This window comes from Rhinolophus hipposideros (assembly GCF_964194185.1).
Source record: "Rhinolophus hipposideros genome assembly, chromosome: 11".
Classification (NCBI taxonomy): domain Eukaryota; kingdom Metazoa; phylum Chordata; class Mammalia; order Chiroptera; family Rhinolophidae; genus Rhinolophus; species Rhinolophus hipposideros.
Window position 1 is genome coordinate 34,777,398 of NC_138057.1, and position 21,224 is coordinate 34,798,621.

Below are 21,224 nucleotides of genomic sequence, written 5' to 3' on the forward strand. Positions count from 1 at the left end.
CTAACCCTGTTCTGCAGTGAACATTCCTGATTTGATTATTTTGGGAGAAGGTGGGGAGATTGGGACTGTTGCAAAACAAAGGGGAGTTACTTAGATAGGATTGTGAAATGGAAATACATCTTGTAGGACCGGTGTGTGTCGGCATGAGTCATGTGACTCCTCTAAGAAATAAAGCCAGGAAAACAAAACATGATGGGAAAAAAAAGGAAGAAAAGAAAGAAAGCCAGGGACAGAGAACTGACATGGAGATCTCAACCGAGAGAGGGGAAAGATTTACAAGAATGTTTAGTGCATAGGTACATAAGACCAAAAACCTCAATGGATCAGGGTTCTTTGTTGCAGACAACAGAATCCACTCAAGATACTTTAGGCAAAAACGAGTTTACCAAAGGGTGTTAATTGATTCACAGAGTCTCCATGAAGGCCATACAGGCTTGGAAATTATACACAGAAACAATGCAGCCGGGAGAAATGAGGAATCAGGCCTTAAAAGAGTGGTTCTCAAAGTGTGTTCCCAGATCAGCAGCATTCGCATCACCTGGGCATTTAGTAGAAATTCTACTGGCCTCACCACAGATCCGCTGAATGAGAAACTCTAGGGAGGAGGCCCAGCAATCTGGGCTTTAACAAATTTTCTAGGTGATGCTGATAGCCAATGAAGTTTGAAAAGCACTGGCTTTTGTATGATTCCAGCAGACAAATCATGGCTGCTGCTTTCCACTCTTTAGCACCTGGGAAACTAAGGACTGGATACCACAGCAGCCCCAGAAGAACCAGATGCGTCTGCTAATGTGTTTGCCAGAAAGTCTCATCCCTTTGAACCCTGCCTCACATTGCTCACTTCAGCTCAGGGACTCCTATAAGTCATCCTCCAGGTAGAACCAGAACCACATTACATGCTAGCACCCTACCTGCAAAAGACACGGGAAAATGTAATTTAGCTTTCCAGACTACAGTGCAGGAATAACCTAGAGGCGACTGAAACAGATGTTGGGAGAGCAAACCTTTGCTATTTGCATTAACCTGATGTTCCTGTGGGTACCCACTGACTCTCCACGTTAGCTAGCCTTTTCCAGCAGAGAGGGGAACCCCAGCTCTGGCAACTCCACTCCAGCCACTGCCTGCAATCCAGACTTTCCCCAAGGTTCAGAGAGCCTTAACTCAAGTATAGTCTGGGCTCACTAACTGTTATAGAAGAATGACAGAAGGGGCCTTTGGTTTAAAGGAAATAATTTCTGAGTGAAATCTAAGAAAGCAGAGTAGATAAATGCTGTGCTTGTCTCATCCCATGAATACATCAAAATTACAACTAAATTACAGAACAAAACCTGGAGAACCATTTGAAGTCTGGCTGAACAGAAGTCTTATAACTAAGGATATAAAGAAGCCACAATGAAACTGGTAGGAGGGGCAGAGACGCAAAATGGGGTGGCCCCAAATCTCCGTGTGGTGGATGAAAATTGGGAGGGATATCTCGGCCACAGAGATTACCCACAGAGAAGCAAGGAACCCCAGCCTCACAACAGGCTCCCCAGCCAGGAGTATTGGTGCCAGGAACAGGAGACCCCACATCTGTCTGTGAATAACAGTGGGGATTCTGACCGTCTGGGTGGGACCAAAGATAGCGGGAAACCCAGGTGTCCTCTTAAAGGGCCCACACAGACTCACTTACGGGCACTCACCCTGGGCTCCAGCGGAGGGATGGTGACTCAGGAGACATTGGAGACACACAGGGAAAGACTGAGTTGTGTTGCTTGAGGGCAAAGACTGGAGGGACAGTTGCCATTTTCCCTGTGTGAGGTCTTCCTCCTGTGCAGCCGACAGGCAGGCGCCATCTTTCCTGTGTTGAGCCCACCCCTACAAGAGCCAACTATGAATCTGATTGGTCTGGTGAGCACCGCTGGGATCCCGCCCTACACAACTCCCCTAATGCCTGAGGCACTTTTTTTGGAGCAGCCGGGCCCACCACATTGCATTCTTTCTTACAATACTATCAGAGTCCGAGGACACCTGGCAGGCAGTGACTGGCCTCCGTGTGCTCTGAGACTTTTGCTGAGTAGCTCCAGGCTCAACACTGGCACCAAACCAGAGTATACATTCACCTGGTGACCACAACTCTTCCTACTCTAGTGACTCCCTGAGACTCTACTCCCCAAACTCGCATACCACATAAGACTTTATCAATGGCTGAAACTTAAAAGAGCTGGCAGGCAGCAGCCGGCCTGGGTGTCCTGGCTTTTTGCAGAGCTACACCAGGCCTGGTACTGGTGGCAGCCATCCTCTGTTCGCAGTGTGGCCTCTCCCATTGCCTCCAACTTTAGCACAGGAAGCGAACATCCAAGGATCACTTTGTAGCATTTACCAGGTAGTCCCTGGCCAATCACAAGCAGTGGCTGACCTGGGTCTGCACTGGAGCTCCTTCCAAGATATCCCAGAATCAATATACTTGGAGGTTGGCTTCAGACCATAGCAGAGCACTGACCAATTAGCTTCACAAGTGGACACACAAAGGGTGATCTCAATAGGCCAATCACAGGCAGTGGCTGACTTGGGTCTGCACTGTTGTGGCAAATCCCACTCAGTTTGGTAAGCCTCCTGCACAGCAACCCATAAGCTGTGGATGGGGCTAAACCCCACAGCCAGTCAGCTTGAGGGCTAATCCTACCACTGACATGCCAATGGCAATCAAGGCTCAACTACAACAGGAGGCAGGAGGAAACACACAACCCACATAAGGAAAACTCCTGGAGCACCAGAGCAGGTGACCAGGGAGACTGTGCCAGGGCACCTACTACATAAGGCCACCTGGCCAAGACTGGGAGACAGATCAAATCTACCTAATATATACACATTGAAACAAACACAGAGAGGCAGCCAAAAATGAGGAAAAAAGGAAAAACATCCCAAATGAAAGAACAGGAGAAAACTCCAGAAAAAGAATTAAACAAAATGGAGGCAAGTAAGCAACCAGAGACAGAGTTCAAAACACTGGTTACAAGGATGCTCAAGGAACTTGGTGAGAACTTCAACAGGAAGACAGCAAGCATAAAAAAAGGACATAAGAATGATAAAAAAGAGCCAGTCAGAAATGAAAAATATAATAACTGAAATGAAGAATGCACTAGAAGGAATCACCAGCAGACTAGATAAAGTAGAGGATCAAATCTGTGATTTGGAAGACAAGGTAGCAGAAAACACCCAATCAGAACAGCAAAAAGAATCCAAAAAGAATCCAAAAAAATGAGGATAATTTAAGAGACCTCTGGGACAACATCAAGCATAACAGCATTCACATCATAGGGGCATCAGAAGGAGAAGAGAGAAAGCAAGGGAGTGAGAACCTATTTGAAGAAATAATGACTGAAAACTTTCCTAACCTGGAGAAGGAAATAGACATACAAGTGCAGGAAGCACAGAGTCCCAAACAGGATGAACCCAAACAGGCCCACACCAAGACACATTATAACTAAAACGGCAAAGGTTAAAGACAAAGAGAGAATCCTAAAAGCAGCAAGAGAAAGGCAAGTAGTAACTTATAAGGGAGGCCCCATAAGACTGTCAGCTGATTTCTTAATAGTAGTTTTGCAGGCCAGAAGGGATTGGCACAAAATAGTCTACGTGATGAAAAGCAAGGACCTACAGCCAATCCTATTCTACCTAGCAAGGCTATCATTTAAAATTGAAGGACACATAAAGAGCTTCCCAGACAAGAAAAAGCTAAAGGAATTAATCATCACCAAATTAGTATTATAAGTAATGTTAGAAGGATTTGTTTAAGATAGGAGTGGGGGAAGATCAAAATTATAAATAAAATAGCAATAGCTACATATCAATCAACAATTACTTTCAATGTAAATGGATTAAATGCTCCAATCAAAAGACAAAGGGATGAATGGAAAACAAAACAAAACCCTTACAGATACTGCCTACAAGAGACTCATTTCAGATTGAAAGACACACCCAGGTGGAGAGTAAAGGGATGGAAAAAGTTATTTCATGAAAATGGAAATGAAAAAACAAAAACAATAAAGTCTGGGGTAACAATAATTATACCAGACAAAATAAACTTTTAAACGAAGGCTGTAACAATAGACAATGAAGGACCCAGTAATCTCACTTCTGGGTATTTGTCCAAAAAAACCCAAAATGCTACTTTGAGGGGACTGTACATCCATATGTTCATTGCAGCGTTGTTTACAATGGCCAAGATGTGGAGACAGCCTGGGTATTTGTCAATGGAAGAATGGATAAAGAGGAAGTGGTACATATATACAGTGGAGTATTGCTCGGCCAGGCAAGGGAATAGTTTCTTGCCATCTGCAGCGGCAGGCATGGATGGACCTGGAGGTTATTGTGCTGAGTGGAATATGTCAGACCGAGAAAGGCAGATGCAATATGATTTCACTTATATGTGGAATCTAAAGGACAAAGTAAACAAAAAAACAAACTCACAGATACAGAAAACATATTGATGGTTGTCAGATAGGAGGGGGGTTGGGAGAGTGGGTGAAAAAGGGGGAAGGTTATTACGAAGTACAAATTGGTTGTTACAATGTAGTTATGGGGATGTAAAGTATAGCATGAGGAATATAGTCAATAATATTGTAATAACGATGTATGGTGTCAGATGGGTACTAGACCAGTCAGGGGATCACTTCTTAAGTTATATAAATGTCTACCCACTATGCTGTATAACTGAAATTAATATAAAATAATATTGAATGTCAACTGTAATTGAAAAAATGTAAAAGGGGGTAAAAGAAGAAGGGAAATAAGGGGTTTAAATTTCCAGGTATAAAACAAATTAAGTCTTGGGGATGTAATATACAACATAGGAAATATAGTCAATAATACTGTGATAGCATAGTATGGTGTCAGATGGTTGCTGGACTTATCATGGTGATCACTTCTTTAGGTACATAAATGTTGAATAGCTATGGTGTACCCCTGAAACTAATATAATATTGTATGTTAGCTATATTTTTAATAAAAATCTTTTAAAAATTATAGAAATGAGAAGGATTAAGGTAACACTCAAAGCAAAATTCATCCTAAAATGTAAATAAATGTTCAAATTTAATAAATGAGTATGGTTGTTTAGATGAAACATTGCAAAAATTTCTTACTAAACGATATTTTAATTTCCACCTTTTTGGGGATAAAGAAATGAGACCTCTTTAAATTCTGTTTTTTAAAATTTACTGGAGGGTAAAATATCTGTCTTCTAATTATGGAACAGGAAGGAAATGCAAACTCATTTTATAGGAAAGAAGTCTACTTGGATGGTGTTTTATTTTAGTCTCACAATATTTTAGAATGCTAGTACTAACACTCGAAATCATGTTGTGTTTCTAAACTGTAGGCTAAAAATAGGCTCATCTTTTTTTTTTTAATTAATTTTATTGGGGTGACAATTGTTAGTAAATTTACATAGATTTCAGGTGTACAATTCTGTATTACATCGTCTATAAATCCCATTGCGTGTTCACCACCCAGAGTCAGGTCTCCTTCCATCACCATGTATTTGATCCCCTTTACCCTCATCACCCACCCCCCACCCCCTTACCCTCTGGTAACCACTAAATTATTGTCTGTGTCTATGAGTTTTTGTTTCTCATTTGTTTGTCTTGTTCTTTTTGGTTTATATACCACATATCAGTGAAATCATAGGGTTCTCTGCTTTTTCTGTCTGACTTATTTCACTTAGCATTATTCTCTCGAGATCCATCCATGTTGTCACAAATGCTCCTATATCATCTTTCCTTAACGCCGAATAGTATTCCATTGTGTATATGTACCACAACTTCTTTATTCATTCATCTATCGAAGGACATTTTGGTTGTTTCCATGTCTTGGCCACCGTAAACAAAGCTGCAATGAACATTGGCGTACACGTGTCTCTATAGAGAAATGCTTTTATATTTTTGGGGTAGATACCCAGGAGAGCGATTGCTGGGTCATATGGTAATTCTATTCGTAATTTCTTGAGGAACCTCCACACTGAAAATAGGCTCATCTTGATACTGCTAACAGAGAGAATAAAGTTAAGGCAAGAGTACGATCTCGTGTAGCTGGTCCAGGGACTCCTCTTTGGTCCCTCATATGTTACTTAATACGCAGTGGCCTACAAGAGGAAATAATTTTGCCATTTTCCATAGTGTAGAACGTGCTTTCAAAGATGAAGAATCTCCCACTTTAACCATAATGAAGTCGGAAGCATTCTACTTTGTGTGCCATCGTGACTGGCCATTTACACTTTCTGAGTGGAAAGAAACACTCAGCAGAACAGGAGTCAAGCTTTTGAGAAATGAGTGAGAAATGAGGAAGAGACTGAAGTTGTCAGCAACATTATGGAAAGGGGGCCTTGTGACAGTGAAATACTTTCCTGCCCTGAAACTCAGGCCAGCAAGGGAGGTCAGTGTTTTGCCTGTTTAGCCCCTTATTAAGCTGATTAAATCTCCATATCGATTGGCTTCCCTCCAGATGAGTGGAAATATTAAGAATGTATTGTCCTGATGAATCCCGACTGTCTACTGATATATCCACTGATCTGGACGAGGCCATCCACTGTAACCCTTGTGGGGGATGGGGCATGCTTCCCTGCAGCACACACACATTTCCTTGGCAAAGAGACCAGTGTTTGATGATCAGAAATGAGAGAACCCAAGGAGCTTGAGCTCTCTGTGGAACACACGGGGAGAAGTGATGAGTAATAAAGAGGTGACATGGGTGCTTAAGGTTAAGAACCCTTGTGGCAGTTTGGTTTGGCTTAGTTGGAGAGTATGAAGGAATGGGATGGACTGAAACCAAAGGAGAGAGGAACCTGCATCATGTCATATCATGGAGGATGTCAGGGGGCCATCAGGTAGCTTTAAACAGTCAATAATATGACCACACTGAACTGGGGTGGAGAGACCAATTAGGACACTCTCTCAGGAATCCAGGAGTGGTGCCCTGAACTAGGCGACTAGCAGTGGGAGAAGGGGATGGGCACGAGAGCTGTTAGGGAGGTGAAACTGGTGGACTTGGTGACCACCTACTGGTACCTAATGGAATTGGATGATGTCATGCATGTGACATGCTTAGGTCAGTATCAGGCCCACAGGAAGGAACTGATAACTATCAGGGGCTATTGTATGGGAGGACAGGAGAGGAAGCTGTTATAGAGGAAGAGAGTATGAAACACATGGGAATGAGAGGAGCCTTGAACATTCTACAATGCAACCCAGGGCAGTGGTGGCATCAGATAGTCCAACACTGAGAGGAACACAGAAGTGAATGAAGCCCCGCACTGCCTCCCAGCAGATCCTAATTCCTGAGAAGACCTCCTTCCTCCTCACGCCCCAAAGAGAGAAGCTGTAGATTCCTCAGAAAAACCTTCCCACTACCCAATGGGCTTCTTTTTTCTTTTTCCCCCACCAGAGCAGCTTGCCGGGATTCAGCACTGTAGAGGACAATCCAATCTGAATCTGGACATTTACAGCTTGTCACCCACTAGCCCAACTGTTGTCCATACTCATGGGGCAGCTTGGAAGACACAGTTTTTGTGTGAGTGCCTGTGTGCTCTGGGGAGGGAGAGATGCCAGTGAGTGAAACTTAGAATGAAAAACAACTCTGACCTCAAGAAAAAATGACCTGGCCCTTAGCAAAAAAGCTAACACTTCTAGAGTACCTGTACAAGTTTACGAAAAGGTTTCACAAGCATGAGCTCATGTGATTTCATCATCATTTGCTTTTCCAACTATAACAGGCTTGGAGAAAGTAGCTGTGGAGTCTCTTTGGCTTCCATTCCAGAAGTTTCTCTCTCCCTGGTCAACACATCACATGACCTGAATGTAACTAGGACAAGGTTGTTTGGTGCTTATGTGACTCTTCTGGGGTCTGCACGTAACTGGCAGAGTGTTGTAACCTGCAGGTTTTGCAAGGTTCCCCGTTTCACGGATTCTTTCTTGCACTAGTTCTGGACAGGGTTTTGGGCTTTACTAGAACTCAAGGATGCCCATCTGTGAAGACTTCTGGGCAAGGGGGAGTATCACGGGAGTTACTTACAGAGGTGGGTTGAAAGGTGTTTTATTGAGCGCAGAGAATGGTTCTGGAACTGTAGTCTTCAATCTGTGGCAGAAAAGCAGTCCATCTGTTGACTGTATCCCCCTGATTTCTGTGGTACCTTACTTCTGATGTAGGAGACATTGGTTAATACTGGTAAGGATGAAGGGAAAACATTGAAAATGGCTAGACACACAAAAAAGCAGTACGTGTGTCCCCTTTCTTGTTATTTTCATAGCCTGCGGCTTCCCCAACAAAGAGGCAGAAGCCAGCAAATCTGTCGCTTTAGAAGCACACTTTGAGTCTTAATAAAGCTACAGCCCAATGTGCTGTGACAGGTAAATAACTTCTGTTCTTGTTGACGGATCAACTTAAGTCCTTAGTCTTACTGGCTGAAACCACAGCCTGGAGAACTCAGACAGCCACACTCCCAGGACACAGAGTGCCTGGGGCTCAGGCTTTCTAATAATACATTGTCTCAGTGGTGCCTGGAAATTAAATGTCCTTATTTGTTTTACTAGAGAGAGCAGACCTCCCTCCTATTTCTCCCTTTTTTAGGGTAGGAGTGATTTCCTCATCACTTGCTTTTCCAAGTATAACTGGCTTGGAGAAAGCAATTGTGGATTCTTTTTGGCTCTTATTCTAGAAGGTTCTATCTTCCTAGTCAATGAGTCAAATGACCTAAACATAAGTTAGGCAGTCTTGTTGGGTGCTTGTGTGTTCTGGGGCCTGCAGATTACTAGCTTAGTAGTGGCTGTGGTGGCCTGGAGTGCGAGACTCTCAAGCACATGGAAAACTGAGCAATTGTACTTTCAGTAGCAAGGACATCCCGAGTCAGACTTCTGTGTCTCTAATTGATAAGAGTCTATAATGTTTTAGGAAACCGATTCTGGTCCTGAAGGATTTTCATTTACCCTGTAGTTATTAGATGATCCTGGTCAGGGGAGATGTCCCACGAGACCCATGCAGTTTGGGGGCCATGGATGTTTGCATACAAGACAGGGGAAACTCAACTTGCAGTTCCCCCCCCCCCCCCCGGAATAAATTTGTCTTCCTGAGTTAACCTCAGAGACTGATTTCCTGTCTGGAATTTATATCTCTAACATTAAAAACATAATCCCACTGTGCAGTGTTGCTTTGGTGAGGACTGCCCTTCTCCCTACAAGAGGAACAAGATGGCGGACTGATAAGTGCAGGCGCTCTGGAGCTGGGTTCTTGGCCTGGTTGTATCACTTAACAGCTGTGTGACCTTCAGCAAGTTACTTATCCTCTCTACGCTTCTGTTTGTCTCATCTATAAAAAGCAGAACGTAATGGTGTAGAACTACTTTATAAATTTGTTGTGAGGAGATAGTGAGTTAGCATGTCTAAAGCACTCAAAAGAGTACCTGGTACATAGTGCTATACAAGGATTTATTATTTTTCACTATTTGAAACCAGAGCAAAATGTGAGGTAAAAGGCTGTCATGGCAAAGCAGGATCTCAGTCGCTTGGAGTAGTGACGAGAAGGCGTGGCCTAAGAGGCAGGAGACCTGGTCTCTCTAATCGGTCTTCCTACTAAGTACCAAGACAACTCTGAGACACTCAGAGCTTAGTTCCTTCATTTTAAAATGAGGTCGTGATAAACCAAGAGTCCATCAAGAGATGAATGGATACACAAAATATGGCATATACATCCAATATTATTCAGCCATAAAAAGGAATGAAGTTCCAACACATGCTACAGCATGGATGAAACTTGAAGACATTGTGTTAAATGAAATAAACCAGACACAACAGGACAAATATGCACGATTTCACTTATGTGAGATATCTAGGAAGACAAATTTATAGAGACAGAAAGTAGAGCTGAGGCTATCAGGGGCCAGGAGAAATGGGAAATGAGTAGTTACTGCTTGATGGTTGCTGTATGTTTCAGTTTATGAAAAGTGTTGGTAATGGATAGTGGTGATGGTTACTTAACAATGTGACTGTACTTAATGCCACTGAATTGTACACTTACAAAGTTAAAATGGCAAACTCTATGTTATATATATTTTATCACAATGAAACATAATAAGAAGTCAGAAAAAGAGAGGAAGAAATAAGCTAACTTTGAAAGAGAAAGGTACTTGCAACGAACTTGGAAACTTACAGTCCATGGGATCATAAATGTGGGTTACCAGACAAAAAAAAAAATGAGGTGGTGACATTAACCTGAGTCCTTGCCAGCTCCGGTCTGCCGAGGTAAACATCCCTTTTCCTTTAGAACTTTCATGCCCTTTGTTTCCTTCTTGGCACAGCTCAGGATAAATCTCCCCAGCCCCTGCTGTGCCCACAGCACCTACCTACCCTTACCTCTACCTTCCTCGCTTGCCCAGGTGACTGCACCTCTACTTGTTTTTCTTGTGTGTGGCTGTTTGTTAACTCTGTCATTAGCCCCTCAAGAACAGAGACTTCTCCTTTTGTGCTGTCCCCTCCTCCCAAGTCCCTGACTCAGAATGAGTCCAAATAGGTGTTTGAAAATGATTCCTTGCCCTCAGGACCTACAACTACAAAGGACCTGGTTGCGTCATGTTCTGGACCTGGGTTTTGCAAACTTTTTAAACTTCTACTGTACCTACTGAACAAATACACCTTATCTTGTGACCCAGAGCACACACGCACACACACGTAAAGTTTCATGAAATGACACCATCACTATATGTGGTATAATCTAAGATTTTCGATTTATTTGATTTTTAAAATTTTAAAAGTGCTTGTAGTTACAATGATTTTGTAACCCATCACTTCCTGTTTGAAAAAACACTGGTATTTGATGATTGGCTCGCCCTTGGGTGTGTTCACCAATGGCCGCAAGGGGCAGCTGATAGGTCAGGCTGGGCGGAGGAACCAAGTGAACTGTCAAAGTGCTTAGACGAATTGGAGGAAGCAGTCAGTGCTAGAGGGGACTTCAAGATGCCCTTAGAAGGCCCCTCACAGAGGGACCAGAGGTGCTCATTCAGAGACTGTACGTTTCCTGGTTCACTCTCTCCTGAGGGAACCATTTAAATGTGGTGTTGTGTGCTGATTGTTGGATTTTGGGCTCAGTGCTTGGACCCTTTTCCTTGGAAGCAGCACAAAACTCCTCTCATCCATTTTTGCGCAACTGCCCTTCAGATGTGACCGACTGCCTTGGGACTTGCCATGAATACCTTGTAGAATCTGTCTCACTGTGCAGAAAACCCTACTCTGTGCCAGGCACCTTCCTCTCCATCTCAGTAAATGAGGCTGGTTCTACTTGATAGTTTGGTGTGGGGCAAAGTGGAGTCTCTAGAAGGAAACTAAAGCAGCAGCAGAGCCTGGTGATCTTGGAACCCACGCACAGAGGAAATCTCCATGGCGTCGAAAGCCAGAGCCCTGGCCTGCCCTGGGCTCTCTCCGTGAAGTAAATGCCAGAAGTTGTCTATTTTAACCCAGCATAGCTTTGGTGTCTGTCAGGGACAGACGTGGCAGGGAGACACCACAGGCGATCAGGAGTCTCAGCCTTCCTCGTGAGCACAGGAGGATCAGGCCACAGGCTCATTAACAGCACCATCTTCAATGCTTCACAAACTGTTTGGTAGTTAACATGGTCCTGATCCATGTTCTTCCCATTCTCTCCACCTATTCTCCTGTAAGCACGTTTCTCAGGCTTGACTGAAGTTGATGACTGCAGTCTGCTCCACCTTTACAGTAGGATCCGGGAATACATGCCTCAGAATTTTGAGATTTCAGTAGACAGCAAGCCAGAAGGGTTATAATGTCCTCAAGCAACGAGGAATCCTTTCATTTCATCAGCAAGTGGTTAAGTAAAGCGCTCCATTCTGCCGACTCCCACACCCCCAAGCTCAGCATTCATACCCCTCAGCACGGCACAAGCAATGTCCAGGCTGCATGAGTCTCATTGACCACCTAGACATGGGAGCAGTAAGTGCTAACTGTTATGTCACGGAGGCTTTGAGGGCTGTGTGTTACGCAGCATTATTGTAGCCGTAGATAGCTGACATGTCCATTTAGATATCAGAGAATGATACACCTCTGAAAGAAATGATTAGAAGCAACTTTCACCTTCAAATAAAATGGGTTCCTGCAGATTGCTTCTTCATTGGCATTGCCTGGAGCTGAGAGCTAAATATCTTACACTCGTCTTCAACGCTAGATGTATTTAATATCATGGTAGAAACCAGAAATTGAGCACAAGAATTGAAAAGTCATTTTTCATTAGGTTGGTACAAAAATAATTGTGGCTTAAAAGGTTAAAAATAATTGCAAAAACCACAATTATTTTTGCACCAACCTAATATTAGGCATTAAATGAACAGGTGGGAGAAGCAAGGCCAAGAAGTGATGCCTATCTATATTTCCATTGACTTCAAATACAGGATGTCCCTACCCAGATGGAATGGGTTGTTTGTACCAGTTAATATTTCTAATATTGGCATCTGGATAAAACTCCTATACATGTACAGGTCAATGTATGTACAGATCATTGAAAGGTCTTCTTTATAAGACTCACTGGTAGGTGATCACACTGTTTGGCTTCCCTAATTTCAATATGGATTAGAAGCACAGATAAGACTCTGCAAAACAAATTCACAAATCCAAGTCTGTTGTATTCTAGCAATTGTAGGATTATTGGCCTCCTAAACTGGAGTCCTTAAACTCTGACACATAATGGTAAATAAAAGTACTCTGTTTTACCTACTCAAATATGACACAACATACAGCAAGTTTTTAAGATAGGCACCAAATTTCTGGCTATTTGGTTGTATATTTGGTCATATATCCTGATGATGATCGAATGAAGCATATTGAGGGACTTCATTAAAGTTCTTCGGTCATTCAAGGCCTGCCATCGATCAGTGTCGGCAAGTGTGCTCTGAAAGTGAGTCTTGTCTCTCAGAGATTAATTTATAAGTGGGGGAGGATATAATCAAGTGGCTTCCAGTTTCCCAGTGAAACACTGATGGCCCCTACCTCTTCTCACTCATCTCAGTTCACTCTCTGACTCCAGAGTCATGGACATGCCCTGTGTGCCTTTAGGCAGGAGATCCCCCAAGTTGGTTTCTGGTCCTATGGGCCCGGGGCCTTCCCTCACAGATGCCTCTGTCTCTTGGACGTTGGCATGAGCATCCAGAATGACCACTGTCCTGGCTCTGTAAAGGGAAGCTACTGTATGCCTCTTCCCAATGGCAGAATAAGAACATAGAGATAGAATTCAGAGGCAGCACAGCTGAGAGGATGGCAAGGCAGCACACTCTCTCCTCTGTGCCTCACTAGGGTTTCAGAGCTCGATTTTTAAATGAGTATTCTGGAGAGAGTGAGCAGACACAAAGAGAGACTCAGTGGGATTGGCATAAATAAAGATTTCTTTCTTTCTAAGTATAATGTGTGGGTCATTTTTCTTACAAGACTGCTGTGATGCAAGTCAAGTCCTCTGGCCAAATTCTAAAACCCAATTATGGGTAAATACAGGATTTAGAAATACTTGATAACTTGATATATTATACAAGCTGTAGAAAGAAAGATTTGCCATTAAACAATTGCATCTTTGTAAAACTCAGTTTTTAAACTGGGGAGCAGAAGGTCCACAGTGAACAGGCTAACTGTACGTCTTAATCACTGGATACCGCAAACAAACAAACAAACAAAACCCTACAAAGACGAAAGAATACAGACACTAAGAATATCCATCCATCAGGTACGTGTAGTTGAGATGAGATAAAGTCTATTTATAATATTCCTTACGATCAAGCAATACTAATTCTCAAAGTGTGGTCCGTGGACCGGAAGCATCAGAATCACACCTGGAAACTTGTTGGAAATGCCAATTCTTGGGCTTCTCCCCAGACCTAGGGAATCAGAAACTCTGGGGAGGGGCCCAGCAACCTGTGTCACCACAAGCCCTCCAGGAGATTCTGATGTATACTCAAGTTTGAGAACTACAAGTTTATAAGATACAATCTGCCTCACAAAGTACATAGGAAATGGCTTTCCTTCCCAACGAGATTCAGTCCTTAGTGCCTTAAGGCATCTATGTAAAGCATTACCTTCTCTCCTGTGCATCTAGGATGGAACTGATATGTACCATCCCTGCGAAAATTAAGAAAAGTGTCATTCAAATAATTTTCCATGTTCTGTGATGGAGTCCCCAATGCCACTGTCCTTGCTGTCCACAAATCACCTATTAAGCCATTTGGTTATAGCAGCACCCACTACCTAGAACCAATTTCTATATCAATAAAGAAAACCTACATTATGCCATGGTAACAAATCACCTGCAAAATTCCCCAATTTAACGTAATAAATGTTTATTTCTTGCTCATAATACACCTGTAACATTGGTCTGCAAGGGAACTGTACTCCATGCAGTCACTCAGGAACCCAGGCTGATGGAAAGTCCATCTCATCACTTGCTTTCATGATTGCCGTGATGGGGGAAGAGGATGGTAAACTGCACACTGGTTTTTAAAGCTCCCACATGGAACTGATACACGCCACCTCCACTAATGTTTCACTGGCAAAGCAAGTCACATGGCTAAGCCTAACTTCAGAAGTAGGGGGGTAGTACCCAGAAATAGAACTGGAATATCTGAGAACAGCTGAATGACTATTATCCAGCCATGGCCACAATACCCATCATGTGCAAAGCTATTAACATTGAAAAAAAAAACAAAAGGCAGGGCCAAGAGTTCCAGTTTTACATTTGTTTTGTTCCTATTGACCTTCAAATCAACAAAATCTAAACCTTCCACGCAAGAAAGTCCTTTTTGATCAAACGTTTTCATTTTTTAAATGAAAAAAACTGAAGTTAAAAATACACAGGAAAGTGCACAAATCCTGAGTATACAACGTAATGAATTATCACAGAGTGAACACAACAATGCTAAGAAACAGGTCACTATCAGGCACTCACTAGCCCCTCAGGCTTCCTCCCAGTTGTCTCCTCCTGCTTTCCTAATAGTAACATTCTCCTGACTTCCAATACCATACTTCAATTATTTTTTTTTTACACTCATTCATACTACTGTTTCCCCGAAAATAAGACCTAACCAGAAAATAAGCCCTAACATGATTTTTCAGTATGACATCCCCTGAACATAAGCCTTAATGTGACTTTTGGAGCAAAAATTAACACACGAACTGGTCTTATTCTGGGGAAACATGGTACTAGTATGTTTCAGCCAGGCACCAGAACTTCTCAGTCTTGGCAGGTGATATTACAAATCCAAGCATGAAAGCTGACCTTAGTGAGCTTCCTATCAGAATATTGGCCTTTCTCAGGTGTGTAGGTGTGTGTGTGTGTGTGATATTTTGGACAAAGTCGGGTCATGAGCTCTCTAAACTCTCAGGGTCTCAACCAAATTAATGAATATTCTCTTTATTACCTGTTTATTTAAGCACTTCAGTATTTCATAACAGAGCAGATGGGATCATAGCCAGGATATCTTTGCTGCCTGACATAAGAAAGAAGTAGCCTGCCCAGCCGGCACTTGGTCTCCTACAGCTAACCTTTATATAGCATTCACACCATGGGCAGCAAAGCACCTCCTACCCACCTGTAGCTTGGGTGTTTTTCTCTATCTCCCTATCATATAGCCTCACCCTTTCAGGAGGGTCTAGGACTGGCTAACTGGATCTTCCTGGGTGAGGGAATGAAGAACAAGTATAAAATGTATTTTGGCCCACATACAAGATTGGCATTTGGTCTTAGGAATATTCCTTTGCAGCTTCCATTATCTGAAAATTAGGGATATAGTTCTCATTTCTTTGCCTATTAAATCATCAAAGGTTTTCACGGAGAGGCAGTGGTCAGCTGGTTTCCTTAAATGCTAGCTCCTTCCTAAATGTCCTGAAAATCAGACATATCTGTACAGTCACGCACCCATAAAACACGGTATTTTGCTTTCCAGCATCTCTACAAAATCCCTGCCCGAATTCAGGCCAGGTGTCTTGGGAAACCATTAGAAGTGCTGACTAACTCTATCTGTCCCAAGTAAAGCGCTGATTGTGACTTCCCACTTGCTGCCCTCAGGAAACGGGCAGAGACTTCGGCTGGGAGGGAGTGCGAGTGTGTGCTGCTCTAGGACACTGGCCAGCGACTCAGCCACAGCTTTTGTGGTAATCTTCTTCAGCAAAATGTACTTTAAATATATTTTTATAATCAACTGGCTTCTAAATTACAGCCGTGCTGAATAAGAACAGGGCAAACATATGATCAGTAATTTCCTTATGGCAGGAAGTAGAATTAAACAGTTAGCAGTCGCTGGCCAAGGCCCAGGGCTTTACAAAATTGTACTTTCAGTAAAAAATAAAATAGAAAACTATCTTTATTCCAAAGCCAACGCAGTGGGTCATGACCTTCTTCCTGCACGAGGAAGTGGGGAAAGAAAAGATTAACCTAGGAAAACACCCCAAGAGTTGTCTGCCTGCTCCACCTCTGTCACTCATGTACTGGCCCACCTCCTCCCCCCATCCCCATAAACATAGAAAAATGGATCTGTGGCAGCCGTGGTTCTTGGCCTTCTAGAAATGACGACTCCAGGAGATGCAGCAATGCCACTGAATATGGATAATTACTGCACAAAGATTATGTTGGCTCCTTACACATCAAAGATAAAAGACTAACCGTAATGTTTCTTTTGTTATAGTTCTCCCCACCACACCTAACTCATTTAGAAAAGAACATAAGGGTAGTTATAATTCGGGAGTAATAAAATTCTCAGTGTGGACTGAAGGCTGGGGTGCTCCTTAATGACACAGGTTCCCAGACCTTAGGAACTAGAATCTGCAGGGTGGGGCCCAGAATTCCCACCAGCTCCCTCAGGAAATTCCTATGCATGCTGTGAAGGGAAAAGCTCACACAAAAGTATCACAAACATAAACGTCTGTGCTTGCAGCAGGCTTCCCTCAAAAAGACCCAAGAGGATTTCCAGAAAGATTATCATTAGTGTGCTCATTATTTCCTTTGAGGGAAAAAAAAATTCAGTTTTCTTACCAGTCAGGGAGAAAATTGTTCCATTGGAGTATCGGTAATTTACAGGTAAGGACCCAACTTTTCATTTATTTGGGGGATTAGTGCTAGATGGTGTGTTCTGGGTAATTTTTTCCAGAAGCAAGACCCCACCCCCTGTGATAATTACAGTGTTTACTCCATTTAATCATAACAGGGGCAGGACAAGTTGTCAGTTTTACTTTCTTAATATTAAAGCCTCAAAGTTCCCACTACTTTATTCCTTTTGACTAGGGGTGGATTTTGGCCTTCAGCTTCTTAATTTCCAGAGAAAGGGGGTCTGGAAAAGTGGCTCTCTGTTCCTTAAAGGTTTAGCCTTCCCTTCACTTAAGCTGAAAATAAAACAAGGAGGCTCCAGCCCTCTGCTGGCCTCTCTGGGGACCTTGCCCAAGGCTCCTGCCACAAATCCCTTTATGGCTGTGTGCTTCAATAAATTGTAGCTGTACATGGGGAGAATCAGGCTGGTTTATATAGTGTGCCAAGATCCCAAGGTAAAAAGCATTCAAAGTGCCCAGTGTTAGTAGAGCAAACAAGGCACAAGGCAGCATAGGTTACCCAGAAGTTAGATGCATCTTGAAGAGGACCTCACTCCACAATGAAACAAGCACTTGTCTTCTTTTGCAAAATTTCGCACAAGAAATCTGAAATGCAGCATGCAGATGCAGGAATTCATTTTTGTCACGCCCAACAATATCAATGCCTTCCTTTCTCCAATGGAATGAAGACAATTCCCAGGATCACAAACCACCTGAGGTACAGGCCTCCTTACTCAAAAGGCATGCCATTCAGGAGCAGAAAACTCACAGCCCTGCTTTTTTGCAAACACAAACACTCTTCTAAATTAATTTATTGTGCTATTTCAGATCGCAAGGAACTTGGGCTCGAATGACTATCTGAACTGAAATTTGGCCCAAATCCCAGAGCTAGCAGATCTGTCCTAGGGTGAGGGGTGAGGGGCGGGGGGTGGAGGGGAGTGGGATGCCCATGACGCCAGGTAGCTGTGTCCTCACTTTCATGGCTCATAGAAGAGGATGGCCCTTCTGCCCCAGAGGCCCCCGGCTTGTACTGGGAGAGCATCTGCTCCTGCTCCAAGTTGGCCTGAATTGCAAGCGCTGCTTTGCACAGCTCCTCCAAAATTCTCTAAAAGATGCAAATCTGTGAGCCTGTGAAACAGGCTTTCCAGGGCAAGCACTGTGATGACACACACCCCTGCTCCAAAAATCTAGTCTCTGGCCTTCTCCTTGAGTTCAATGATGAATGAATTAAGGAAAGGAAAGGAGAGGAGTAAGGGAAAGAAAGAAAGGTTTAAAAAAGCCTCAGTGATCTTTCCAAAGCACCTGGCTCGCACAAATGATCCGGGTTAAAATCCACCACCAGCACCTCTGCTGAAACACCTACTATGCATTTTGGCCACCGCGCTTCTTCACTTTAACGATAGTGACTCAATCCCCTTTACCTCTTAAAAAGGACTTGAAAACAGGTGCTATTGGGCCAACTGTCTGGCGTCACCTCTCCTTTCTCATCACTACAGGTTTCGGTCAGTTACCCAACTGTTACACCCAAAACTAGAATCAAGGACTGGTGCTTCTGCACATGAGAGAAGTTCACTCATTGTCTCCCCTTGGAGATTACCTGTCTGATGAATGGTTTGCCTAATTAACTTCGGACTCATGGTGTGCAACCTGAGTAATGAGCAGAGATGTGGAAACAAAGCAGTGCTCTCAGAAGATGTCTCCTCTTGTCAGAGTGCAAGACCAGTGGACTGGGCATTCACCCTCCCTGTGCAATCCATCCATCACCTCATGCTGCCACTGCTGTAAGTCCTAATAGGAGGGGGGCAGACAGCTGTCAGAGATGAAGCAGGGACAAGTAAAGAGCTTAATGAAAGTTTATTTTGAAAATATGGCAAGAGTCTAAGGCACTTCAAACATTTAAATACATGTAAGACCAAAGTAAGTGTGACATGGTATAAAGGAATCCATAAATACGTGGAGAACTACACTATGTTTCTCTAGAGGCAAACATATAGCCGATTCCTCTAACACAATTCAACCTTTATTGTTAGAGTTGTGCAATTATTAATAAAAATATGGTACTATTACATGTAGTTCTTCATGTCTTTTATTACCATGGAATATAAAAGTTGAAAATACTGTGTCAATTTTATATAGATACCTTTTATATAAAAAAAAATCACATAATACATCCACCTAAATAAAACCAACCGAAGAGATTTCCTTTTGTAAGTTTTATACTTCTTTAGCATCCCATCTTTTATTTTTAAACCAGAAACCTACCAGCCCAGGTCTAAGTTGCTGATGATCAAAGTCACCTCAACTTACTTACTTTAAAATAATAAAAGACAAAAGAAAAATTGACAAAACCATCCTGGAATGGAATTTTCGAAGAGCTTTCCAATGGTTCCACATTAGCAAATGTAAATACTTGTGGAAAATTTGAAAACACCATGCCAGTGAGAACCTGACACTTCTCAGCAGTGGTGGCGGGGTAGAGAGGAGGAACAGAAGTTGCCCGTTCAGGTTAGATTACAGTTTCCTACAACTGTACATAACGGAGCAGAGACTCAACAGCAACAGCGACTAGGGTCAAGTGCCCCCCACACAGAGGGAAGATGGCCAGAGTGAGGCGGTGTGTGCCCACCAGCCATCTCCTGCTGGCTCAGCTTCCACTGTGACAGCACCAGCCTTCAGCCTTGGCATTACGCGTTCTGTTTGCTGGTGAGCTCAGGCACAACACATATACATTCAGTATCTGTCACCCCAACAGGAACAATTAGCAGCAGCTTAATGGTGGCATGGAAATGGACAGCTATTTGCACATAATCAATCAAATGAACCTCGGTGGGTGGGACCAGGAGATGTCTTCCTTCCAAGCCTAGGGGTGCCCTAGAAACCAGGAAAGGAAAAAAATTGGGGGTTAATAAACGATCTCAGGCAGATGCGTCCTCTGTGACATAAGAACTCTGTCCACCATAGCTGACAACCACCCATGAGTGAGAGCAAGGAGAGCTGGAACACAGGACACAGGTCCACCAAGCTGGAGCAGCTCAGGTCAGCTGGGCTCAGCTGCGCCACGTCCAGCTGTCCTGCGAAATCAACTTCCCACTAAGAGTGGACTCTGGCCTGCTAACACCATCTGCATTAGGAAAAATGCCAGGAATGTGGTGATATGTATTCATGAGCTCAGGATGTGCCATTTGGATAATTCTGCCCAGAATTAACCCTTCATATGAGCGCCTGAGTGTCTGTCTCCTGAGGACAAGCCAAGCGTCCAGTCTCTGCTGCTCTAACCATTAGCACTCCTGGCCTTTTGGGTGGGGTAAAAATTGTGAACTCTGAAGTTCCAGACTAAAACTTCCGTTTTCAAAATCATCACAGAACCCGCGTCTCCTATCACTTCTCAGAGGAAGAGGGCCCCCCAGTCTGGTGGACTGCAGCCTGTTCACCAATGCCAAACGCACGACACTGACCGGAGATTGGGCCTTTGCAAAGTTGACGTGGGCATACAGAAGGACAGCGATGTCCTTGTGTCCTGCTTCCAGAGCGATCGAGAGCGCGGTGCTGCCATCCTTAAGACAAGAAGAATACGCCAGGTTGGTTCGATTTGTCAAACTTCTAGACAGCCAAAAGGTGAAAAAGCAAAACACCCTCTAGTAATGGACAAGGTTCCCTGAATCTGGCCATCTGTTCAGTCCTTTAGGGAACTTTTCTGGACCTCTATGTACTAAGCCCTAAATACAAGGATGGATGAGGCACAGCCTCCACTGTAAGGAAATCACAGTCAAGAAAAGAATCACCCATTCGTTTTGACTTTGCCTAGCAGGGGTTAGTGCGCAGGTCTGCATACTGCATTTTCCACAGAGCAAGGCTGGCGGCCGGTGAAGAACTTTCATTCAACTACTGTGCCAACCAGCAGGGGGCAGTAGATGACGGAGGGAGAAACCATTTTTCATTCTTATCATTACAAATGAGCAGGCAAGTACCATGGTCTATGCTTTGAAGTCCTGCCATTTGCCAAAGATCTCTGAACTTTTCTCTTGGGGAGGGAGCTGATCCTACAGCCATAACCACCCCTGCGAAATGCCGTGAGGAACACTGATGTACAAGGATAGGGAAGCATTAAACCTGGGAAAGAAAAATTTTCAG

The 21,224-nt window shown here is 43.4% G+C and overlaps 1 protein-coding gene across 10 annotated transcripts in view; it reads right to left on the reverse strand.

The window, feature by feature from the left end:
- Nucleotides 1-18,929: 18,929 nt before the first annotated feature.
- The window catches only part of KANK1 (KN motif and ankyrin repeat domains 1), a gene marked incomplete at its 3' end in the record, with an annotated part of 188,063 nt that continues 185,768 nt past the window's right edge, over nucleotides 18,930-21,224 (reverse strand). For 8 of the 10 annotated variants that reach the window (XM_081066307.1, XM_081066305.1, XM_081066308.1 and 5 more), the window contains 2 exons: nucleotides 20,549-20,647; nucleotides 18,930-19,964 (listed from right to left, as the gene is read on the reverse strand). In XM_081066307.1, coding sequence (XP_080922433.1) covers nucleotides 19,902-19,964; nucleotides 20,549-20,647 — 162 coding nt within the window. Of the gene's footprint in view, nucleotides 19,965-20,371; nucleotides 20,648-21,224 lie in introns of those variants that run through there. The other 2 variants (XM_081066302.1, XM_081066304.1) reach the window with 1 other exon arrangement.